The following is a 26,913-nucleotide window of genomic DNA, read 5'->3' on the forward strand; positions in this document are numbered from 1 at the left end:
CTGTAGTTTAGACAGCAGGGTGTCATTCACTGCGACTAATAGTGCATTTCAATAGTTGAGGAGACTAACAATAAGCGCCTGGACCAGGTTCTTTCTAGAAGTTGGGGGAAGCCAGGATATTGTTTTTATAGTAGACACAAAATGGCAAAGCAAATGCCACAGGTAGTGCTAACTTGGTCCTTCATGGAGAGAGTTTGGCTAAGCTTGATAAGCATGTACTTTACAACCTGTTTTGGATTTGAGTCAGGGCCACATTTTGTGGGCCTCTAGTTCTCTGACCAGAGCTTCTGTGATTTGCTAAATAGTACTATTTTGGTTTCTTGCTATTCAAATGGAGGCAGTTTTTGGTCATCTAGTCAGTGTCTTCTCTCATACAGCTAGCAAACCGAGATTAAAACTATTTCTAGATCTTTCCCAAATCTTGCCAATAGGAGATGAGAAGTTGGGTGTCGTCAGTGTATGATATGGTTTCAAAACCACATGCTCTGATGATTTGCGCTAGGGTGCTAGGTATACATTAAATAATATTGGGTTCGGGATGTAACGCTGTATAACTCGGATGGTTTAGGTTTGATTATTAAGAATGTCCCAGAGCTAGTGTAGTACTCTGCCATATAATCCTATGTCATACAGTCTGCAGACTAAGATCAAGTGAGAGACCATATTGAAGGCCGCAGATAAATTTAGTAATACCAGCATGACTAGAGTACCCTCATCTAGTGAAAGTCTGATGGTATCAGTGACTTCCACTAGTGAGGTCTCCGTGCTGTGCATCACTCTGAAACCCTCTTTTCAGGTGTCCAAGATCTTTAAGAAAGCAGCCAGTTGTTATTTTTTATAGCTTTAAAGTGATTTTCCTAAGAGAGGAAGCATGGAAATTGTACCGCAGTACGGGAGAATTTCTCGGTTAGGGCAATTTTTATTTAAAATAGGAGAGACTTGGGCTGACTTCCATTCTGCCCGGAGTTTGGTGGAGGCTATAGAGTGCCATTACTGATGACACAATGGACTGAGCTATGTAGGATGTAATCCTGTGGGGCCATAGGTCTGCCAGTGAGCCCGATTTCACATAAACTAGTATCTTCTTATCCTGCTTCAGAGAGCATGGCTCAAATTTTTCCAGGGCATTAGCAACATTCAGGGGAGGATGACTATAATCAACGATGTCCTACTGCTGATCTTAATCAACTGTAAAGTTGTGATAGATGGTGGATATCTTTTCTTCATAACAGTTAGCCGAAGAGTTGCATAGTGTTTCTGAGGTAGAGACAGTACAATTGCAAGCTCAAGACTTTACAAAATCATTCAGGGCTTTGAAGCATTATTTTTGAGAGTTTCCTTCATGGTTGCTTTTTGTGTTAAATATAGCTTAAATGCAACTATGAGCTTTTTGTGATAGCTGCTAAGCATTGTCCTGTAAGCCTCTCTCTCCAGAGGAGATTTGGTTGTCCAGCGCCTACATTCTATATATTTACATTTGGATTTCTCCAGGTCTAAATAATCACAGTACCAGGGGACTTGGCCTTTGCAGAAGGAGGATGGTATCTTTTCAAATGGTGCAATATCATTGAAGCCCCGCAAGAGGGCATCATGGTATGCTGCTAGAGATATAGTTCTGTCAGTTAGTGGAGTGGTTGTAGTAGGTGTAAAGATCTTGGAGACAGTTAGGTGAGAGTTCCTTTCATTTATGTCTAATCTACTAGCCCCTGAACTGGGCTTAATTGGTACTTTGTTGAAACAAATGAGGAATGTAATCATATAGTGATCTGACCACATGATGAGTACTGGGGAATCACTTCTTACATCTGTAAAATGTAAGAAAATTAGGTCCATGGTGTGACCTTCTTTGTGCATTGGTCCTGTTACAATTTCGTACATCAGTGTCCTCTAGATTTGGGCCGTGAAAATTAAAGTTGCCCAGGAGCCAAAAGTCATCGGGGAGCAATATAGTCCATTGGTGCATGGCTAAAGTCTTTTTTCACACCAGGTGGGTTATAAACCAGTTTCCCCTTCCAGACGTCCTTGATGGATAATTTATTTTGAAGGCAACCACTTCTACCCAGTCTGTAGTGTGTTGACCATCTCTGCATTCAGAGAATCATGAAAGAAAATGGCCACTCTACCTCCGGGCCTTGCCTCTCTATCAAGGTTGACCGAAAATAAGTTATCTGGACGGGTCAGTGGAATGCAGCAGAGCTCTGAGGTGTTAAGCCAGGTCTCAGTAAAAAAACATCTTAGAGGAATTAGTAATGAAGAGGTCCCACATTTTGACAGAGCTCTGATTCCTCCCTAACCTCAGATACTGGAAGAATAATGGAGCTGTTAAACCTGAACTCTTTACATGATGCCAGGTCCTATGAGGTAGGGAAGTGCTAGAGTCAGCAGCGAGGAGAGCTGCAAGAAGTGTTAAAGTTGGTGCATAAGAAATATAGTTCTGCTGATGAGTATCGTCATAGTGTGGAGCTGTGCATGATGATGAATGGCATGTCAGAGTTGGGGGGTGATTTTTGGGTGATGTTGCACCACCTTAATTTGAGCAGGGGTGCAATCTAAAAGAAGGAAACACACTTGTGAGATGCAGGAACTGAATCAGGAGTGGCACCATTTATTTCAAGAGACAAGATTAAACGATAAATGTCAAGAAACACATCATTATCATTCAATAATAAAGCTATGCAGTTTAAGCAAAGAACAAATGTCAGGGACATATTTGAGACGAAGAGAAAAACCATGCAATCTAGTAAGTTTTAGAATCACGGTAGAGCAGGGAAGAGAGGATTACAAAACACAATAATAACAATGCACTACATCCTTAACCTCTTCAGTGCCCATGACGAGCTGGACTCGTCATGGGCCGCGGTTGCGCTGTGCCCATGACGAGTCCAGCTCGTCATGAACCCCGCCCGCCAATGCAACGGCCGGCACAGGGCGGGGAAAGGGCGTGGCACTGAAGGGGTTAATCGATAATACTAAATAAAAACAAACAGTTAACAAGTGAGCACACAAGCACTTCTTGACCCTAGAGTTTCACGGTGCGAGGTGGTCAACAATTGGACTGGAAGCAGCTTTTTATACTCTTTTAATGGGAAACTATTGACCGCAGAATTAAACATTGACGCACTTTGGTCACTTATTGGAAAATTTAAGAAGGCAGAAGTTACAGTAAGGTACAAAAGTTTATCAAAACATTTATCGAAAATGATTTGCATCACTTCTTGGAAACTTTTAAGAAAGCAGAAGATTACAAAGAGTTAGAGGTTGTTTCTCACACCATGTTGTTTGTCTTAGTTTCTTTAAGCTAGCAGAAAAACAGAAAATATGAAGAAATTGAAATATCACAGTTGGCCCCCACCCGAATGTTACCCCATCGTGTTCCTCTTAACTAATGATGTTCCCTGTTCTTTGGTATTGCTATATCATCATGAGAAGTGCACATTGAGGTCAGCAGTGGGGAGTGGGGGCTCTGTGACTTGTTTACGAGAAACACAGTGAGCTTAGGCTTGTGGCTTTCGCAGGGGAGATGCCTTGTGATTTTATCAGGGACGCATGGGGCCTACCGTCTTCAGTAAATGCTTAATACAGCACGCATGGTCAATTGAATCAATGGGGGTTTTATATTATCTGATAGACTGTTGTGCATCAGATAAGGGGCAGGAATGGCCTAAGGCATTATATGGTAAATCTGGGCCCTGCTTCAAGAGGGGCAGGGGTTTTAGTGACTGCAACTTCCAGGGGCAGACAGGCTTGCCTTTGATATGCTGGTGGTTATGACTCTGATATTGCACTGGAGCCTGCTGACCAGGCCCAAGTACCTGTGCTCTCTCCCTAAAACTTCAGTGCGTAATTTGGCAATCCAAACGCCAAGGACTTTACCCCCTTATATGTCCCTAGTATATGGTACCAGTGTTACTCAGGGCATGGGTCGTAAAGGAATACCCAGGGCTTGCAGCACTGATTGTGCCACCCTGAGTGACCCAAATAAACTTCTGGGGGCAGACCTGCCATTGCAGAGTGTAGGAGCAGTGCCAACTGCTCACACTGGACATTGCCCTTACCATATATGTGAAAAGTCAATGCACCATCTTTGATATATGCCAGTCACCTCTAACGTAGAACTACTAAAGCCCAGGAGGCAGGGTGCATTATATTAATGGTGTGGACATGTAAGTGCAAGCTTATATGATTCTATAGTGACCTTTAGGGTAACATGGACTGGGACCCAGGAAAAACCGAGGTTGGCAGTTCCATTATGATGCCACCTAAATATGTTGTGTATGACACAATGTTCCTTTTTACCCCTGCCTTGAATGTCAGGCAATTAGAAATGTGGCATGCACTTATGTGGATACCTTGGGGTTCCCCTTCTGGTTGCCCCTGTTTTTATTAGCTCTGACTGACAGCCCTCATTTGCTGCCAGCAAGACAGGATTCTGACCTCCTGCCAGCAAGAGTGAACACTCCCAAGAGTCTGGAACAAAGGCCTGGGCAGGTCTGGCTGGCTAGTGAAGGGGTATATCAAGGCAGTAAGCTTCAAAGGCTACGCTGCCTCTGATGGGCATCTAAACTGCCTTCCACATTTGTACCTGGTCAGGCGGGAAAATTAAATAATGAAGAGGCGTTAACACCCAGAAGCCTACAGGGTGGGCTACCTGGTCTGTCCAGCCAAGGAAGAATACTGCACTTTTTATAAGTGATAGAAATAGTGGGTTCTGGGTAGAACAGTTGACCAACACCTCCAGATTGGGTCACTTCAGGGGTGCATTAGTGGCTAGGGCTAGTACCTCATTGGTCACTTGCACCTACACCTCCGATGTCCCTACATATGGGATTTAAGGTCTACCCATAACACGAGAACCTCGGTTCAGAAAATCTTACATCTAAGAAGACAAAAGAAAAGACCCGTGTCTGCAACAAAAGGACTTCCTCCAAGGCAAAAGAGGGATACTCTGTCCCTGTGGTAACACTCTTGGAACTGGCTGATTGAGACACAATTCCTAGGCCATCTCGCTGTTCCCACAAACAGAGGGACTCCTGTGGAAGCCCGAAGCACCCTCAGGCTCCCCTGGACTAGTGCCACTATTCCCCTGCAAACTGCAGGTAGAACATATCTTCAGATCCAAAGAATCGCTAGTGTTCAGCCTGTCTGAGGGATATCCCAAATCCAGATGGTCTAGTGAATTGTGGGAACTTTAGTCCTGCCTACTACAAAGTTACAGGCAGCTAGGGTGTTCTCAGGGACCACCGGACAGTGAAGTAACTATCTGCTCCAGTTACCGTGCCAGGCCTGTTATTTGCCAGCCCTGCAACTGGCTTCTTCATTCAACACTGCAGCTGGAGTGAACTCCATCTGTCATTCATCCAACATTAGCAGCAGTCCCATTGTTGTGTTTTTGCATGTTTTACCCCTGCAGCACCATTTCAGCGGTAAAAGCAGGGCTCCCATGGCTTCCGTTCAACTCCAGGGACAGCCAGGACAACTCTGTACTCGGGCTCCACAGGACAGGTAAAATGTAACTGACTGTTGTGCCTTGGTACTGGGACCTGCATCACCTTTAACTTGCAAGAGACACATGCAACTCGACCTGTAAGTGACCGATTGTAATTAGTGTTTCTTCCCGCTGACGGCAATTATAAAGTTTCACTGCATTATTTTAATATGATTTCATATTACCTTGAAAATGATAACTTCACTCATATGTGTGCTATTTTGTTCACTTTGGTATCTAAATTAGGATACAAATCTGCTTTGTTTTTATAAATTGGTGTAATATTTCCTTTGAGTCATATCATTTACTTATCATCCATGATATAACTCTGAAATGCTTAACATATTTCTCTGGTAAAGCCTGATTGCTCATTGCCATACTACCAGGACAGAGCTAAGGATTTATTACTGTAAATCCAAGGACCAAATGGTGGGGTTTGTGTTAGTTTACATGGTGAAACCTAACCTGCATTATAACATAACACTCCACCTTCCTACACATATCATAAAATATTACACAACTGGTGCAATAGAGAACACAAACGAGTCACAGTTTCACCACAATTCTATAGCCACAAAAAAGAGCACATTAAACAAGGGCACACACAGTTTACTAAACTTACCAGTTACATTTTTGAACAACTTCACACCTCATAGTCCCAGCTTTCAGCATTGTATAAAATTTCACTAGGATGGGGCACACTTCAAGATTCATTCAGATTCAGTCACCATATTTCTCAGCTATTTATGGTCAGGTCGTCTCAAGATAAAAACAACTGAATACCAATCTCTGCCCACATGGTCAGTCTGTATGAAAGGAGACCTGGTCACTCAAGTCTTCTTGTATCTGTATATCCAGCTGTTGCAGTCGATTATATTGATTTTAGTCAAATGCAAGCAAAGTCAGGGAATGGAGCAAATAGGATGCCAAGTCATAGTCAATCAATGCTCAGAGCATTGACGTGTGATCAATAACGAAAGCCAGGGCAAGTTGCACACAGTAAAAGTCAGAACCATGACTAAATCCTCAAGGTTATGGTTTAAGAAACCTTCTTCAAAACTTCTTATACTATGGCATGTGGCCATTCAGATTTTATATCACCTCTTTATAGGATGCCATATTGTCTGTCCTCCATTTTTCATTGGCAGGCTGCTGCACAACTTGAGTGCAATGAAAATAAATTGGAGATTCTCCTATATAGAAAGTTTCCCTTGAATTTTAAAGAAACTCTCTGGCCCTGAGTTCCCTACCCCCACCTCTATAGGGAAGCCTGCCAATAATCTGGGGGTGTGGTTGAGGAGAACCTCTCCTTCTCTACACAGATTAAGAAACTTGCTGGGACCTGTTTTGGCCTCCTTAAATCTTTGAGGAAGTTTCTCCCTCTTCTGCCTAAGGCGGCAAAAGAGACTGTCATTTGCACTCTTATTTTGTGTCAGCTGGACTACACCAATGCCCTTTATGTGGGCATACAAGGCTATCTGTTAAAAAAAACTCCAGGTGTTCCAAAATGCAGCAGCCAGGCTCCTTCTCGAAATGCCGTCCAGGACTAGCATGAGACCTCATCTGCGCTCTCTGCACTGGCTTCCTGTAGACGACCGGGTCAAATTTAAATCTTTGGTCATGGCCGATTGCGCTCTTCATGGACTTGGCCCCATCTACCTGCAAAAGCGCTTTGACTTTTATACTCGGGCGTGTTGTTTGCGTTTCATGTCCCAGCGCCTTGCACAGGTTCCCTGCTTTAAATTTCAAAAGCTTGGAGGCAGCTCTCTAGCTCGGAAAGCTGCTGTTGCCTGGAACGTTCGCCCTTTCACCCTCCGGAACATTCAGGATCGGTTGTTTTTCAAGAAGAATCTGAAAACATATTTCTTTGCATACATTTCTGATGGTTGCCCTCTATGTTCCGCGTCGGGACACTTTTGAGTATCTGTGCGTGATATAAATTAAATTAACATATTGCTAAGTCTCCTAGAAAAGTCTGATAACTCGACAATGTTGATGTTATCCAGTAATATAGGATGTCTATGTATTTTAACTACAGGAAATTATGTGGAGGAGGCCTATTAAGATGGGATGAAAGGGTCAGGAAATCAGAGGTATAATGCAGGCACACCGTTTTTACACATTAACTTCAACCTTGGTTTTAGTCTGTGAAGTTGTCTCTCAATTCTTCACTGGAAAAAAGTAAACAGCACATAAGTGGTTCACATTAAACCCAATGCTGTACTGCGAAGTGAAGGTTATGAATTTAGAAATATGACCATTGGTTTAATTCCAAAAGAAAATGTGGAATTTTTTTAATCAGTCATTAGTTTGAATCTTGTGTGGTACAGTCATTTATTTTTTTCAATTCCTGGTATGATTCTGAGCAGGTAATTTAGTAAGCTTAGTTGAATTAGCACACAGAGCTGTCATGTGACTGTGGGAGGAAACTAAGCAGCCAATGTCTATATAATTAGAGGAGGTCTGTATGTACACATTCACCTTCAGATTGAGCTGAGTATTGCAGCAACAGTATCAACCATATCTCTCATCATGAAGCTATTTCTTGTCCTTGTTCTTCTGGTGCTTAGCTGCAGGCTTGGTGAGTTGCATTTTGTTACCTTCTATAGATAAGTTTCATTAAAGGGCATCGTTGTCATAGGCTGGTAAAGGAAGTTTCCATTAGTTTGTAGGTCTTGAAGATACAAGAGTGATGCACATACAAAAAACAGTAAGTGGAGTTCTGAGTGTGTTTATTTATCTTCTCACTTAATTGTCACTTACAACAAACATTGTAGTGAAACTAAGCCATAACATTAACTTGAAAAACAATAGCCAACTTTCCACAGTAAAGCACAGTCTTAGGACACTAAGGCAATCCACTAACATAAATCCTAAGCATATTACCCCAAGATGTGGTCTGTCTGATAGTGCAATAATTCTCCACATAGCTCTAATGTGGGGGAGACTAACCCACACGCAATAAACTGAAAGGTAAGGAAACCAACCTGCCATGTTAGACTGCATTCTATAAACACTAATCTAAATGTTGTGTATGTGACAAAAATTCACCACACTTCAGAGTATACCAGGCAACTAACTCACAGAAAAGGACTGCATTCTAACTACACTTACCAGCATAATGCACAGGGACACTGAACACCACTGTTATAGTCTATTGGGGATTTTAATACACTGACCTGTGTTAAAGGGGTTCTAAGTAGCCACACCACAAGCTTGGATCAATAATGCTTAACATTGTACTTTTCAATGATGACACTAAATACTATGCACTAACCTACAATATAGCCCCCCATGGATGCTAACTCATCTCTTTTGACTTTAACCTAGGGCTATCAGTGAACTGTAGAGCACTCTATGTACGCTACAATGTAGCATGCTGGGAACACGGATGCTTTCTGATGCAGAACACCGGTGGGAGAGCAAGCCATCACACTGTGTGATATGTTGTGGACACTAACTAATTGGAACACTCTTTAGGGAAGCTAGTACATAACAAAGCACAGCTATTTTTGGAATCTCACACACCATGTTATGCATTAAAGGGGCATCAACATGCCAAAGTGGGATTCATCCTTGAGAGGTCAACAGACCACAATGAACTTCACCCACAGCGCACAAACTGATCCTATTATAATCCATTTCAGTAATACCAATCACCCATGCTATGCTTTCAGTTTAACAATTTGACAACAGCTCAGAATACTATTATGTAACCTACACAATTATAGCTAAGCACTGCACTGTATCTTATAAACAGTAACCTAGCACGCAATATTGCAGCCTATGTACATCAACCCAAACACTCCAGTGCACAATAGTGACAAACATCTTCATACTCATACTCTATTCCTGTATATGCCGTTTATACTTGAAATCAAATATGAGATACAGAGATGTTAAGAAAATGTTAACTGAAGGGGTTCAATAGACAGGTTTTAGAGGATGGGTGACATGATGCCCCCTTTCGGAATTCCACTGGGTACAGTGATTTTGTCAGAGAAGGATCTGCGAATTTCAACACAGTGGTTTTGGGATAGGTTTAGTAGGCATCATTTAAATGATGTGATACCAAAATGGATTTAGATGGTGTCCAGAGTAACTTTTTTAGTCCACAATAAAAAAAAGCTGTTATATCTTATAAAATAATGAGGTATGTCCGACCCATTTGAACAATTTTATATATATATATATATATATATATATATATATATATATATATATATCACACACCAAATACTCCTTCCGAACTTCAAAGGACCCGTGGAGAGCGGCGCGCACGCCGGAGGTGTAGTCCGGCAATTTTGGCTCCTTTCGTCAATTCCAAAGTTGCACGCGCTCTCAGTAAAGAAGGACCCAGCGTCAGTCAGGATTATTGTTGTTTATTCACAATGCGTTTCAACGATCACAGGCTTGATCATGTGAAAAGAACAAATATTACCGGCAAACATAAGTAGTGTGAGAGGCAATGAGCAGCAAAAACTGACTCACGTAAATCATATTGGCAGACATGTTGGATGAGCAAGCAGCAGGGGGCTTTACGGTGTGATGTGCACTTGCACTTGATACTTAGCAGGCTATTTGGATACACGCAGATAAAGTCACGCGCGTAGACACATTTTGCATTCTATCAACACTTAGGTTAAGATAATATTTTGGAATATATTAAATATACTGAGTCATGACTCAGCATACAGAGTGACTGATTTGTAATGCAGTTATGCTTTTGTATTTTACACATGCATTGTTTCAAGCATTCCCTGTTCCAACATGTCTGCAAATAAGATTTACGTGAGTCCGTATTTTGCTGCTCATTGCCTCTCACACTACTTATGTTTGCCGGTAATGGTTGTTCTTTTCACGTGATCAAGCCTGTGATCGGTGAAACGCGTTGTGAATAAACAACAGTAATCCTGACTGATGCTGGGTGCTTTACTAAGAGCGCGCAAAACTTTGGAATTGACAAAAGGAAAATATATCTATCTATATATATATATATATATATATATATATATATTCACTGAAAAAACCATAGGTTTCACACACGTTATAGTTAGGAATTAGCATTTAAAAAACCTTGCAAATTCACTGAAAAAACCATAGGTTTCACACAAGTTATAGTTAGCTGTACATTTCACTCGTAAAAAACCAATGAAATTCCTCCGTTATAGTTAGTGCAGGCAACTATAACTCACGCGTGCCCACGTTACGTGGGATGGGCCATGTACGCACGATGCGCTTCGCGCACCGTGCGCACATGGGGGACATATTATGCGCATCGTTGTGAAAGGTATTCATTTGTACTTTTCATTTGGTTTTTTAAATGCTAAGTTACTTTATGCCATTCGTGGCGTGTGCACCCAGTTAACGCAGTTCGTTCCGTGCGCGAACGGTGCGCTTCGCGCACCGTGCGCACACAGTGAGCACGCGGTGCACCATTTGCACACGGGGTGGGGATAGTGTGGATAATTTTTTATTTTTTAATAATTTTAACCGTACGCGTACGGTAAGCGTAATCGGCGATTTTTCGAAAAAAAAAAATTTGTTTTTTTGGCCTTGGGGGTTGTTTGGGGACACCTATAGCAATGCTGGGTGGTTAAGAACTGAATATACTGCCCCTTTAGATGGTTTTTTTCTTTGTTTTTGCTGCCCCCCTCAGAGTGCGAGAGAGAAAATGGCGGCCGCCGCTTCCTGGTTTCGACCGATTCGAATGTTTACTTAGATCGAACAGCCAATCAGAATCGCGCTCGCGCACGTCACCGTACGCGTACGGTAAGCGCACCGTAAGTTGGCTCAGATATATATATTGATTTAAAGGCTATTTTCTCAGAATCTACTGAACAGATTTACACCAAACCTACAAAAGGCACTTCCTTGACCTGTAGACTACCTCTCTGCCAAATTTCAAGGAACTCTGTTCAGCCGTTCGGGCTGTAGCTGTGTCTAAAGGTCCTATGGAAAAATGCATGGGAAAAACGCATTTTGGGACCCCCCTTTTATCTCAGCCCCCGCTTGACGAATCCCCTCGAGACTTTTAGGGTAGGAGCGGAGCGTAGCGCCCCACCTATTTTGAAATTTTCGCGAGGATTCGTTGACCGGCGCCAAAGTTATTCAAAATAGAATGTTGCGGTTTTCCTATGGAAACAGGGTCCTAACTATAACTACCTACTGGTGACCGCCAGTAGGTAATATATATATATATATATATATATTTATATCATTCAACAAAGTTGCCTGCTAAGAGAAGTTTCCACACGGGTAAGTGAAGTTCAGCCTCAATTTTATTGAAGAAACAGCGGTGTCATCACAGCGGACTGTCTCGCCATAGTTCCATGTCCTGCCCAACGCGTTTCGTGCACTGGAGCACTTTGTCAAGGGCTGCGGGCATCTCCCAAGCGAACAACAGCATGGCGGTTTCTTGGAGCACTTTTAATTCTATTAACTCCGCCCAGGTGGGCGTGGCCGTCAACGCGGCCCGCTGGTTCTTGTAGTGCCTCTCTCTTACTGCTGTGAGTCTCCAGCCATTGTGCTCAAATAAATGTCTTTAAACACCCAAGTGGGTTGCGGTGAACACTCACGATGTGAGTCCTGCACATTACTTCCTCCAAAGGGCTTTACTTGTCCTTTCAGCTGCGCTGCCGTCAGGCGTCACAAAAGGCCTGCATCGCTGCAACGGGAAACTTCTCTCGCGGCTCAGGCTGGGCCGCTAAATACCATTAACAAAGTTGCCTGCTAAGAGAAGTTTCCACACGGGTAAGTGAAGTTCAGCCTCAATTTTATTGAAGAAACAGCGGTGTCATCACAGCCGACTGTCTCGCCATAGTTCCATGTCCTGCCCAACGCGTTTCGTGCACTGGAGCACTTTGTCAAGGGCTGCGGGCATCTCCCAAGCGAACAACAGCATGGCGGTTTCTTGGAGCACTTTTAATTCTATTAACTCCGCCCAGGTAGGCGTGGCCTTCAACGCGGCCCGCTGGTTCTTGTAGTGCCTCTCTCTTACTGCTGTGAGTCGCCAGCCATTGTGCTCAAATAAATGTCTTTAAACACCCAAGTGGGTTGCGGTGAACACTCACGATGTGAGTCCTGCACATTACTTCCTCCAAAGGGCTTTACTCGTCCTTTCAGCTGCGCTGCCGTCAGGCGTCACAAAAGGGCTGCATCGATATTCTTCGTGTTTGGGCTCTCTCATTCCAGGCAAACTCGTGTGATGGATGTTAGCGGCGCTGCCTGAGCCGCGAGAGAAGCCCAGCTGCAGTCTGCAGACTTTGCTGAAACGCCAATCGATGTGACAGTTTAGAGTGCGAAGAGCCAGTGGATATATGAACGGAGGTGTCCAAGCAGCAAAATTGGCTTTGCTACCCACTGAGGATTTTATTTATTATTGAGAAATGCACGAACAGCGACTCACATGAGGAGAAATAAGGACACTACAAATACCATCAGGCCACAAGGGTGGCCACGCCCACTGGGGCGGGTTCAAGAGAAGTTTAAGTGCCCGATTGAACTGCTGCTCTGAACATTTGCTGAAAAGCCCTGAGCCCATGAGGAAGTGCATCTGCACGAAACGCGTCGGGCTGGTCTGAATTTTGCAATGCGGTTTGCTCTTTGGTCACTGCAATTTCCACCAATAAAGCGGAAAATGATATTCTTCGTGTTTGGGCTCTCTCATTCCAGGCAAACTCGTGTGATGGATGTTAGCGGCGCTGCCTGAGCCGCGAGAGAAGCCCAGCTGCAGTCTGCAGTCTTTGCTGAAACGCCAATCGACGTGACAGTTTAGAGCGCGAAGAGCCAGTGGATATATGAACGGAGGTGTCCAAACAGCAAACTTGGCTTTGCTACCCACTGAGGATTTTATTTATTATTGAGAAATGCACGAACAGCGACTCACATGAGGAGAAATAAGGACACTACAAATACCATCAGGCCACAAGGGTGGCCACGCCCACTGGGGCGGGTTCAAGAGAAGTTTAAGTGCCCGATTGAACTGCTGCTCTGAACATTTGCTGAAAAGCCCTGAGCCCATGAGGAAGTGCATCTGCACGAAACGCGTCGGGCTGGTCTGAATTTTGCAATGCGGTTTGCTCTTTGGTCACTGCAATTTCCACCAATAAAGCGGCAAATGATATTCTTCGTGTTTGGGCTCTCTCATTCCAGGCAAACTCGTGTGATGGATGTTAGCGGCACTGCCTGAGCCGTGAGAGAAGCCCATCTGCAGTCTGCAGTCTTTGCTGAAACGCCAATCGACGTGACAGTTTAGAGTGCGAAGAGCCAGTGGATATATGAACGGAGGTGTCCAAGCAGCAAAATTGGCTTTGCTACCCACTGAGGATTTTATTTATTATTGAGAAATGCACGAACAGCGACTCACATGAGGAGAAATAAGGACACTACAAATACCATCAGGCCACAAGGGTGGCCACGCCCACTGGGGCGGGTTCAAGAGAAGTTTAAGTGCCCGATTGAACTGCTGCTCTGAACATTTGCTGAAAAGCCCTGAGCCCATGAGGAAGTGCATCTGCACGTAACGCGTCGGGCTGGTCTGAATTTTGCAATGCGGTTTGCTCTTTGGTCACTGCAATTTCCACCAATAAAGCGGCAAATGATATTCTTCGTGTTTGGGCTCTCTCATTCCAGGCAAACTCGTGTGATGGATGTTAGCGGCGCTGCCTGAGCCGCGAGAGAAGCCCAGCTGCAGTCTGCAGTCTTTGCTGAAACGCCAATCGACGTGACAGTTTAGAGTGCGAAGAGCCAGTGGATATATGAACGGAGGTGTCCACGCAGCAAAATTGGCTTTGCTACCCACTGAGCATTTTATTTATTATTGAGAAATGCACGAACAGCGACTCACATGAGGAGAAATAAGGACACTACAAATACCATCAGGCCACAAGGGTGGCCACGCCCACTGGGGCGGGTTCAAGAGAAGTTTAAGTGCCCGATTGAACTGCTGCTCTGAACATTTGCTGAAAAGCCCTGAGCCCATGAGGAAGTGCATCTGCACGAAACGGGTCGGGCTGGTCTGAATTTTGCAATGCGGTTTGCTCTTTGGTCACTGCAATTTCCACCAATAAAGCGGCAAATGATATTCTTCGTGTTTGGGCTCTCTCATTCCAGGCAAACTCGTGTGATGGATGTTAGCGGCGCTGCCTGAGCCGCGAGAGAAGCCCAGCTGCAGTCTGCAGTCTTTGCTGAAACGCCAATCGACGTGACAGTTTAGAGCGCGAAGAGCCAGTGGATATGTGAACGGAGGTGTCCAAGCAGCAAAATTGGCTTTGCTACCCACTGAGCATTTTATTTATTATTGAGAAATGCACGAACAGCGACTCACATGAGGAGAAATAAGGACACTACAAATACCATCAGGCCACAAGGGTGGCCACGCCCACTGGGGCGGGTTCAAGAGAAGTTTAAGTGCCCGATTAAACTGCTGCTCTGAACATTTGCTGAAAAGCCCTGAGCCCATGAGGAAGTGCATCTGCACGAAACGCGTCGGGCTGGTCTGAATTTTGCAATGCGGTTTGCTCTTTGGTCACTGCAATTTCCACCAATAAAGCGGCAAATGATATTCTTCGTGTTTGGGCTCTCTCATTCCAGGCAAACTCGTGTGATGGATGTTAGCGGCGCTGCCTGAGCCGCGAGAGAAGCCCAGCTGCAGTCTGCAGTCTTTGCTGAAACGCCAATCGACGTGACAGTTTAGAGCGCGAAGAGCCAGTGGATATATGAACGGAGGTGTCCAAGCAGCAAAATTGGCTTTGCTACCCACTGAGGATTTTATTTATTATTGAGAAATGCACGAGCAGTGACTCACATGAGGAGAAATAAGGACACTACAAATACCATCAGGCCACAAGGGTGGCCACGCCCACTGGGGCGGGTTCAAGAGAAGTTTAAGTGCCCGATTGAACTGCTGCTCTGAACATTTGCTGAAAAGCCCTGAGCCCAAGAGGAAGTGCATCTGCATGAAACGCGTCGGGCTGGTCTGAATTTTGCAATGCGGTTTGCTCTTTGGTCACTACAATTTCCACCAATAAAGCGGCAAATGATATTCTTCGTGTTTGGGCTCTCTCATTCCAGGCAAACTCGTGTGATGGATGTTAGCGGCGCTGCCTGAGCCGCGAGAGAAGCCCAGCTGCAGTCTGCAGTCTTTGCTGAAACGCCAATCGACGTGACAGTTTAGAGCGCAAAGAGCCAGTGGATATATGAACGGAGGTGTCCAAGCAGCAAAATTGGCTTTGCTACCCACTGAGGATTTTATTTATTATTGAGAAATGCATGAACAGCGACTCACATGAGGAGAAATAAGGACACTACAAATACCATCAGGCCACAAGGGTGGCCACGCCCACTGGGGCGGGTTTAAGAGAAGTTTAAGTGCCCGATTGAACTGCTGCTCTGAACATTTGCTGAAAAGCCCTGAGCCCATGAGGAAGTGCATCTGCACGAAACGCGTCGGGCTGGTCTGAATTTTGCAATGCGGTTTGCTCTTTGGTCACTGCAATTTCCACCAATAAAGCGGCAAATGATATTCTTCGTGTTTGGGCTCTCTCATTCCAGGCAAACTCGTGTGATGGATATATATTTATATATATATATATATCTCCACATATATTTGGAAAAAGGCATAATGCCGAAACATGTCACTTGCAAAAAAATGATGAGGATTGCCTGTGAGTGCCTCATGTTGCAGTTTGGAAATTGTTTTTGACTATCTATCTATCTATCTATCTATCTATCTATCTATCTATCTATCTATCTATCTATCTATCTATCTATCTATCTATCTATCTATCTATCTATCTATCTATCTATCGGTACCAAAGGTTACAGGGACGTTATAGTTAGGATGATATTTCACTCATACAAAATCAGAGAAGTTTAGCAGATATAGCAAGCTAAGCTAACTATATCTCACGCCCTGCAATGCACTGCTTATGACCTCATATATTGCATCACTCATGTCATGGTCAAACTAAGGTGTATTGGTGAATCAGTGGGTGTATGAGTGTCTGTATGGATGACTCTGTGGGTGCACGACTGACTGTATAAATGAGTGATTAGATGTCTCATTCAATATATAGGTGAGTGTCTGGTTGTTTAAAATAGTGGATCTGTGCGTCAGTTGATGTCTAATTGGGTGTATAATTGTGTTAGTGGGTACATGAAGGCCTATATAGGTGAGTGATTGGTTGTCTGACTACCTATATGGCTGTCTGGGTGTATGTCTGTGTGGGTGAGGATGTGTATGATTGCCTGGATGGATGAGTGAGTTGGTGAGTCAATGGCTGTATGTGTTACTGTGTGTGTGTCTGAGAAGCTGTATGGGTAAGTGAGTATCTGTATGGCTGTGTTGGTGATTGAGTGCCTGTGTCAGTATGGGTAAGTAACTGGTTATGTGAAAGACAGAATAGGTATATGAGTGTGTGTATATGAGAGAGTGCCTCATCCGTTTTTATTTTTTTCCCCTGGCACCAAGCCATCATTATTTTATTAAAACATGGGGAGGAGTACTGCACGATACCCATTTTTGTAAGGGTGACCAATGGCCCCCTCCCCAGGCCTATTCCGGCCCTGAGAACCAAATCTCTTGTAAGAAATGCGCATGTTCGGGTGCGCGCGCATGCACAGTTTTCTCAAAGAATTTCCCAGACGGCGAGGAAGAGAAGGAGTGCAGCCCATGGATGCGGCATGCCAGGTAAATGGTTTTAATTTAATTTTAAGTTGTGTAATATTAATTGTTAATATAGGGGGGTGGCGGCGGGGGCTGGCCAACTCCACTCCGCTGCGGAGTGTGCAGAGAAATGCCTTGTCCCCATTCTCCGTGAAATTCAGAGGAGGCAAATCTCCGCACAGTCTGCAGGCGGAGCAGCAGTCTCTACCTCAGGCCTAATAGTGTGGCTACCAATTTCACTACACTGTGTATGGAGGTGTACAAGTTATAATAATTTGATGCTTCCAGCCAGAAAACATAATTTCCCAAACCTACTGCCATTATCAAAATGTTGAATAGCATCTGAAAATTATTATTCAAGTTTATGATCTGCTAGAAAAAAACTTCCTCACTGGTGAACACAAGGTGCATTGCTGATGTAGGGCCTTACTCTATTTATTTAACATATCTCTGCAATTAAATCGGTGGTTAGTGACCAGAGATTATAGTGCAGAAGGGAGGACATGCCCTTCTGTTTCTAACCCTAACCACCAACAGTGCAGTAGGCATGCCATTCCACTCTACTACACTCCAGTTTACAGCACTCCACTAAACACCACCCTACTCCTCATGAGGCACCAGGGGTAGGTTTAGTGCTAAAGAAAATAATTTACATCAGATTTAACAACAAATGACAAGAGATCAGAAGTTACAGTGATGAATGTAGTGCTTGACTCCTGCCGTTATGCCACTTATCAGGATCAACATTTGAAGTATCTGTCAGGTAGCAGACCTCTCACATTTGGAAACTGCTTTGTAATGAGTACTAAAGGCTGTGTTAGTCACTGGTAAACAATTACTTGTCATTAATCTTAGCCTTGTCATTCTGATCTAAGTTATACCAACTTCAGTTGGCCTCACTGACTATACAGGATAATTCAATGGCAGGGAAGAAAGGCCCTTCATCATTAATCTGCTGATGCCTAACAGGTGACCACCAACACAATGAACTCAAAAGTGTTCTGCTTCTGCCATCCAGGTAATGGAAATTTAGAGCATGTAAACACTGTGAAGTACTTGCAGCAAAGGTTGTGGAACCAAGAGCTGATGAGAATTAAGTTAATGCTTTGAGGATTCAGGGGCACAAAGGTGAAGCTGCTGAGCCTTGGGCAAAAGGCATTGTTAGCAGTCTTGGCAAACTTTGCACAAACTAGACCCACAAGAACTGAAAAGAGAGAGAAAACCTGTGAGTGAAGTTCAGTTGTCATCATCTGCAATCGTGAATTTGAAGGTCTACACCTTAAATGAATGCTAATTTTCTACCGAACCCTCTAATCTAAGTCAGTGACAAACTAATTCAGTGAAAAATTCAAGTTACAACATCAGTTAACGTTTATTGGGCTGCCTTACACTCAAAATGTTTGAGAAGAGTGTCATTCTTCATGGCCGATTGGATGTGGTGTCTCCCTCCCCTTAGCTGAAATTGGCACCATATCATGCATGACTTGTTCAGCCAGTCCTGCACGTTTTCTCAACAGCATTTTGCATTCTGTAACTTGTAGGGTTACACTGATCATTATAGGTGAGTATTCACATTTCACAGCATGCAGAGTACTGCAAATTTAAAAGCTCAAACAGGGTGAGAGGGTTCCCCGAGCAGCTATATTTGTAGTCAGGCACTACGAAGTGGTATCCATAACTTAAAAGTGACCCTCAATTGGAGGCTGCCATGTACTTTTTACTCTGATTCGTTTAGAAAACGATCATTTCTTTACTGCACTACTGTGGATTTGTAAAATGCTCATCAGATTTTAATGCATTTTTGAGGCACCAGCAGAGGAGATACACTTGTGGTCTGTCTGCCTCAGTCTTCAAATAGTTCTGAATCCACATACAGCATCAATTCCTAAAAGTCTAATGTTGAATGTTTTTATCATCCTTGCTTCCTTTAAATAATTTCCCCCTACGAATCCCTGTGCTCTTTGCCAAAGAAATTCTGGTTCTTGCCTTTGCTGCTCATTCCTGGATGAATGTGAACTAAATATTTGTTATATTTCTGAACTGTGTCGTCATTTACAAATTGTTTCCTCAAAGTGAACTTTCTCCACATTTTTAGTTCTATACCTACATACCGCTTTAGCTGGCCAAGACCTACAATACAATATATATAGAGTGGGCTTTGGTCAGCCCCTTGCTCCTCATTGGATGACGTTCTTGTCTGAGGAGTTCACCCCTCCTTTTTTAATGGCATTCCTTCCTTTTCTTGTGCTTGTCCTGCTCTGGGAGCTGATCTTTCTACCATGTGATTGGTTGTGTTTTTATCCTTTCACTGCTTTCATTTTTATTATCCTTGAAGCACTTCCAATGATTTTATTGTCTTACTAAATATTTTTCAACTTCGCCCAGTTTCGCTTGATTTTTCTTTTTTATTATTTTCCTTTTTATTTTAGTGAGGGACCATCTGCTGCACACTGCTGCTGTGCTGCTTGTGTTAGGACCACCTCTCTGTGAGTCATTATAAATTCCACAAATACCCCTATCAAGATGGCCATCTTGAATGTGTATGCATAAACGGTAGCTAACTCAGCGGAAGACTAGGTAAAGAACAAAAGAATAACAGTGTTTTTCTGTGAGATCTTCCCTTTCTGTGTTTGCTAGAGTATGCTAGAGCATTGGACCAAAATCTCTCTTCCACCATTATAATTTCCTACCATAACCTTGCCCCATGCAATCCTGAGTGAATAACATGCATTAATAGCTTTGTGGTTTAACAGTGAGTTCAATGGTTGCTCTTCTGTTACTCCCCGGTTCCTCCCAGTCAGACTCTATAAAATAATACTTCTAGGTTTAAGTATGCCCTCATTGTGTTGGTCTTCTACTCCTTCACTGGCCTTTGTAGATGTCCACATATGTTATTACAAAAGGATTTAGTATTAGTGGCTTTAAATATACTACTCCTCTATTGCACCTACAATATTTTCTTGGTCCTCTCTGGTAGCTTGGTAGACATTTACATTAATATACTCCTTGTCAGTTTAAAAGAAGCCCCAATGGTGCTAATGAGAACTCCATTTACCATGATTGGCCCCACTAACTCACATTAATGGTGCTTGTAACTTGTAATACTGCCCTCTCAAACAATGAATCAATCTGGATTTATAAAGCACAGCAAATCGGATTGTTCTCAATATTGAAAAAAATCATATTCTTACTACAATATGCAATAACCTTGCCTAAGTCTGTTTCCTTTTTTTTCTTTGTTTGATAGAATCTGTTGACATCCATCCACAGGTAAACATGATTTGACAAATAAACTACTGCTATATACTGTTTGCTTTCTGAAGTGTTCTCTGAATTTACATTAAAAATGTGATTTCCAAAAGAGCTGCATTGGATGATCTATCTGCAATTTTCTAAGACACAGAACTAGATATGGCTACATCAAGGCACCAATCTCTGCCTTTAGAAATGGTTGTTTTTTACTGTTTGTTAGAAATGGCGATTTCTGGTTGGCTAGGGCTTGCGCCAAAGCCAGGCAGAAACCACCACTCTAGTCAGGGCTGGGGAGTTACACGCCAAAGATAACCCCTGCTCACCCCCTTGGTAGCTTGGCACGAGCAGTCAGGCTTATCCCGGAGGCAATGTGTAAAGCGTTTGCGCGCGCACCCAGCAACAACACCCAAGGCCCACCACAAAAGAAACTCCACACAAGGTATTATATAAAAATAGCCTTTGTATTACCAAAACACATTAGATAAAAACACACACTTTACAATGTGCAGAATTTACAAGGGATTATATGTACAGGGGACAGGGCCACATGGACCACTGTCAGGAATTAGCACTTTGTAGAAATAGCACCTAGGATATAAAATGACTGTAGCACAAAATAACACATATAGCACACAACCAGTAGCTACTGGTAACAGGTAAGTACCACCTACGCAACCCTAACCACCTTAGGAGAATATTGCGCAGGGAACCAGGACCTCACTAGCACCACCTGTACTAGGAGAAAACAACCACCTAAGTACCACAATACCTGTAGGGGGTCTAAGCACATTACACATGATGCATCGCAACACATTCAGAGGTGTTGGGAAGGAAAACACATGATGCATAACATACATTCAGCGGTGTAAGGACAAGGCACATGACGCATAAAAACACATTCAGAGGTGCAGGAAAGGAAAACACATGATGCATAAAAACACATTCAGCGGTGTAAGAATAAGGCACATGACGCATAAAAACACATTCAGAGGTGCAGGAAAGGAAAAACACATGATGCATAAAAACACATTCAGCGGTGTAAGAACAAGGCACATGACGCATAAAAATACATTCAGGGGTGCAGGAAAGGAACAATATCGCAAAACTTACATTAGCCACCACCTGTGGCAGTCCCTAGGCCAACTGGCCTTGTCGGGGCTAGGACGCCCTATGTCCCAATGTCAGGGCAGGATTGCGCAAGCTGCGCAAGCCAATGCGCACAGGGGCACAACCTAAACGTGGCATCTGCCCACTAAGTGCTGGGCAGCTGTAGGGACTGAGGCCTGGGCACCTCTGGGCCCTTAGAACAATTATGGCCTACGTTGGAGCCTTGCTGGGCTCTGAAACTAATCTGCCCCCGTGGAGCCTCGTGGGCTCGAGAACAAGGAGGTCGCCCAAAACGTTGGAGTCCTGCTCAGGGACTCAGCCAGATCACAATGCCCCCGTATGTTGGAGCCTCCCTCTGGGCTCTAAACTAAGAATGCCCCCTTCGTTGGAGCCTTTACGGCTCTTCACCAAAAGTGGGGCCAACGTTGGAGCCTCACGGGGCTCGGGAAACGAACTATGCAGGCCTCGTCGTTGCAGCGCACTTGCGCTCGGCCAGCACGTACACGGAGTCCCCCCCAGCCCTTCCGCACTCACCGGGCTGTTGCTCTGGAGACTCCTGTGTCGCCTCCATTCTCTCTTCTCCGGGGCCAGCAGCACTCGTCGGCACTTCTCTCGCGGCGGGGCTGGGGCAGTCACGGCGCTGCTTCTCTTCCAGGCAGAGTGCCCCGGGGCGCAGGGTAGGCTCCTGCCTGCTCTTGGGCTCAGAGCAGCCGCGATGCTTCGGTGGGAGGCGGGGTAGGCTCCCGCCCTCCTATTTCAAGTTCCGGTTGTCCCAGAGGCCCGTTCTCGGCCTGCCTGACTTCGGGTAAGCCCGGCCATGGCGGTGATTCCTGATTTTGGCAATAAGAGGGGTAGGCTCCCTCGTAGCAAGGAATATACGGCGGGGTGGGCACCCGCCGATGACCACGGCAATGTCCCTGGCAGGGTGGGCACCTGCCAGGGGGCTTCAGGACCAGTCTTCGAACGGGGCAAATGCCGGGTGGGCACCGGCTTCCGGAAATAAAGCGCTCCTAGCGCTAGGGATAAAAAGTGAAAGCGCTCTCAGCACTAAAGGCCAATAAAAGCTCCCAGGCGCTTTATGGATCCAAATACAGCGCTCCCAGTGCTTAGAGGAGAATAAGCCCAAAGTCCAGCAAAGTCTTCAGAAGCAGGGGGGCAAAGACTGGGCCCAGGGGCCAGCTCACAGGGCCCTCCAGCAGGGAGGCAGTCCCCAGTGGCGGTCTCTCCTGGCGCCCAGCAGCCGCAGGCCCCCCTCAAGTTGGATCAGCAAGAGAACAAATTGTAAGGGGACACAGCCCCTTTTTATACAGTGAAACCCTTTGTCTCAAGGTGCAGGGAAGGGGCGAACCAGTTACAACTGGTTCCTGAGCACTTTGTTTTGCTCAGCCCCTCTCCCTAAACAGAGAACAGGCCAGGGTCATCAGTCGCACCACAGGGGGTGGAGCCAGCATTGTGTGGGGAAAACCCAGCCCTATTCAGGACCCAGGTGTACTCCTCCCACCCATCTAGCTGCTGATCTCCCCATTTACCACTGGGTGACTCATCCTGACTCTGGGGATTCCCTAGCCCATCACATGACCTCAACCAGCCAATCGCTAGACAAGGCACACATTTCACACTGCACACAGAAGTGCCCACTTCTAGAATTGGCACTTCCACACTAGGTACATGCACGCCGCACACATCATCGCGCAGCATTCAATCATACGAGTCCGCACATACCAAACTCGAGCCTGCACACCCCACGCATCAGGAACTACCAGGGACACATACATTCCCCATGCATTCCTATGGGAGGGCAGGCCTATCTCACCACATGCACTCAGAGTGCGCACGCACTTTACTCTGGGACACAGGGAAAGTGCGCAGAAACCAAAAATCACTACCACCAGGTCACCAATAAAAGCAAAAAGTTCAGGGGTGAACCTGCCAGAAGGGCCAAGTCCAACACTGTTTAACACATTTTTATTGCGATTTCGGGGAATAGAATGGAAGACACATAATGAAGAGCAAGTAGACAAGGAGGGAAGTGAAATGACAAAAATCAGCAAATCATTTGCATAATGAAACCGAGTATTAGGAGTGTGTGATATTTGTGTAATTGCCACTAGCACAATTATGTGAAATTTCCAAAACAATTATGCTAAATTTTGCTCCTTGTGCTTCACACCCAAAAATGAAATACACATTTCACATTTAATAAATTACTTTAAAAAGCATGACTTGTAACATAACACAACATGTATTTGTAAGGTGCACGGTGACGGGTTTCTTGACACTGATTAACAGATGTTTTCTTTTATCCAACTCAACGGTACTCATGTTATCAACCTCAGAAGAATGAAAGGCTGAGTGGACACACTGGTATTTGAACCTGTGACCATGAGGTTGAGGTTGAATACACACCCTTACAGTAGATGCATTAGTCCACTACGTCACCAGACGTGTGGTTCCACTTTGAACAAGAAACTGCACTCTAAATCTAGGCCGCTCCTTCCATATTTATCCAACTTGATCAATCCCATTCCTGTTCATCTCTCACATTTTACATCATTATTTTTACTTTTTTGTTTCCCTTTTACACCAATTTGCTATTAATTTTCATATCTTTCTCCCTGTTTTGCTTGTTTTTTTAAATAACTACTATGCCCACAGTTATGGCAGAGGCTGGAAGTTTTTTGGTGCATGTGAGGAGTCTTGTGCCAAGACCTGAACAAACTGTGATGGGGTTATCTTGTACAATATTATTGTGGCAGTACTTGTGTTTTTTTTTATGCAGCACCCACCTTCCGCACATATTGGCAGCATGATGCAGGGCTGGAGAGGGCTACACTAGCAAACACGGAGCGACTGGTAATGCATCCCTGGACAATGTTATGAGTAGGAACTTCTCCTCCTGCTGGATGTCCTCAGAATTAAGGTGGCGGAGCCAACAAATAAGTGATGCTTCAGTATTTTGTTGCAGGAAGCATTACATAGTGGTAAATTTGCTGCAGAAAGCTTTATATACTGGCAAATCTAATATGGCACAAAATATATATATATATATTTATTTCACCTCTCTCCTACAACAAAGAAACAAAGAATATTAATATATATATGTATATGTATATATATATATACATTACCTACTGGCGGTTGCCAGTAGGTAGTTATAGTTAGGACCTATTATCCATAGGAAATTCGCAACATTCTATTTAGAATAGCGTTGGCGCCGGTTGACGAATCAGCGCGAAATTTTCAAAACTCGTAACCTGCTCCAGTCCGCTTCTAACCTTAAAGTCTTGGGGTGATTCGTCTAGCGGGGGCCGAGAAAAAAGGGGGGTCCCAAAACGCTTTTTCCCCATGCAATTTTCCATAGGGACCGTTAGTCGCAGCTACAGCCAGAACTGCTGAATAGAATTACACCAAATTTGGCAAAGCGGTAGACCTTGGCTCACACTCACGCCTTTTGGTTAAATGATTTAAATCTGTTCAGTAGGTCCTGAGATATTCAAAAGTAAAAAGATAGATATATCTAGGGCCGCGGATCCTCCCCAGCATGAGCTTTATGCTAATTGGCTGTCAACACTTCAAACCAGGAAGTGTTGGCAGCCATCTTGTGCCTCGGTAACAAGAAAGCAGTGAAAAAAAACACAAAAAATGCTAAAAGGGGCAGGGTAGAAACACCTTGACCCCCTAGGCCTGCTCCAGGGGTCCCACAAGGACCCCCAAGGCCCAACAATGTATATATATATATATATTTTTTTTAAAGTGCAGGCTTCTGCGCTTCGTTTTTAATTAGCCCCCGGGGGGGCCAAGTCCTGGGGGCAACATGCATATTTGAATCGGGGGCCCAGAGGGGACCCCCAGCCCCGGGGACCGCCACCCCTGGGGCTTTACTGAATTATGGGGGGGCTCTCAGCTCCCCCCCAGGCCCGGTACTGACACCCCCGGGGCTTTAATATATATAGGTGGGAGGCTCAAAGGCCCGCTCAAGCCCCGGGGACCGCCACCCCCTGGGGCTTTGTGATAATATATGCGGGGGGCTCAGTGCCCACCGCAGCCCCGGTGACAGCCACCTCCGGGATTTAAAAAAAAATAAACCTGTGTGGGGGGCTTCAGCCGTCCCCTCCCCGGTGCACTAAATATTTAACATAGAGGGTCCGTTACAGACCCCCAAGCCCTGGGGACCACCACCCCCAGGGCTTTAAATTAAGTGGGAGCGGGGCCGCACGGCCCCCCTCCTAGAGCCTTGTCATGGCCCTGGGGACCGCCACCCCCCCAGGGCCAGCTCCTGCAGTGTCCCGGGGTGCCCACCCCCGGGACACTGTAGTTTGCAATGACAGGGCGGAAGCCTCACGCCTCCCACCCTGTCATTGTAAACTGCTTTGCTTCATTGAAGCGAGAGCAGAGAAACCTGCTCTCGCTTCAATGAAGCAAAGCAGATTGCTTTTCCACATGGAGAGCAGCATGTTAGCTGCTCCCCTTGTGGAAAAGCAATGCCGGCTCCTGCAGGGGGCGGGGAGGCGGCTGGGACCGTGGGTGGATTGGGGGCCCCCCACGGTCCCTAATGGAGGTGGACAGGCCCCAGGGGATGGGGTCACCGGGGCCAGAAGTGGCCCGGGAGGGGGCCATGCGGCTCCCCTCCCCCATTAAAACAGTCAACAAAAAAAAAAGAGGCAGACCGGCCTTGGGGAATGGGGTCCCCGGGGTCATAAATGGCCTGAGGAGGGGGGCTATGCAGCTCCCCTCCATAAAAATATTTTTAAAAATTGGCCATGTCCCAGGGGATGGGGTCTCCGGGGCCCGGAATTGGCCACGGGAGAGGGGCCACGCGGCTCCCTTCCTGTAAATAAATTATTTTTAATTTAAATAGGGGGTCAGTCCCTGGGAGATGGGGTCCCCAGGGCCCCAAAAAAGTAAAAGGAAGGGGGGCCACACAGCCCCCCATTCAAAAAAATTCCAAAAACAAAAAGACACGCAATCGACCCTAGGCCCCGCCACCTCACAAAAACACTCTGCAAACGTGCCCTGTGGCGCGTTTAAAATTGGGGAATTCATTACCCTTGAATACTGGGGGTCCCTGGGGGCCAACTAGCCCACCAGGAACCTCCAGTATGCGCCAGGGGGCTGCGTTACAGAGAGGTGTTCTGAGGCCACGCCCCTTTTTACAGCTCTCTGCAACGCAGCTTTGTGGCGCTTAATGGAGGTAGCTGGTGGGTTAGTTGCACCCCCAGGGACCCTCAGGATTCAAGGGGAGTCAATCCCCAACTTAAAACGCACCACGGGGGTAGGGGAATACACCTTTTCTACATACTTAATGAGTATTCCTCTCTGTAATCCATCGTGTACTGTCTCATCAGTACATGGATGTCAATAAATATCTATAAATATCCATATAAAAAACATAAATATGAAT

The 26,913-nt window shown here is 45.0% G+C and overlaps 1 protein-coding gene across 1 annotated transcript in view; it reads left to right on the forward strand.

Annotated features, from left to right (window-relative positions):
* Nucleotides 1–7,970: 7,970 nt before the first annotated feature.
* The window catches only part of LOC146806141 (ubiquitin-like), a 103,777-nt gene continuing 84,834 nt past the window's right edge, over nt 7,971–26,913 (forward strand). The window contains exons 1-2 of the mRNA XM_085620587.1: nt 7,971–8,066; nt 20,401–20,423. Coding sequence (XP_085476713.1) covers nt 8,018–8,066; nt 20,401–20,423 — 72 coding nt within the window. The 5' untranslated portion in view covers nt 7,971–8,017. The remainder of the gene's footprint in view (nt 8,067–20,400; nt 20,424–26,913) is intronic.

Source organism: Triturus cristatus, chromosome 8 (assembly GCF_964204655.1).
Source record: "Triturus cristatus chromosome 8, aTriCri1.1, whole genome shotgun sequence".
NCBI classification, from domain to species: domain Eukaryota; kingdom Metazoa; phylum Chordata; class Amphibia; order Caudata; family Salamandridae; genus Triturus; species Triturus cristatus.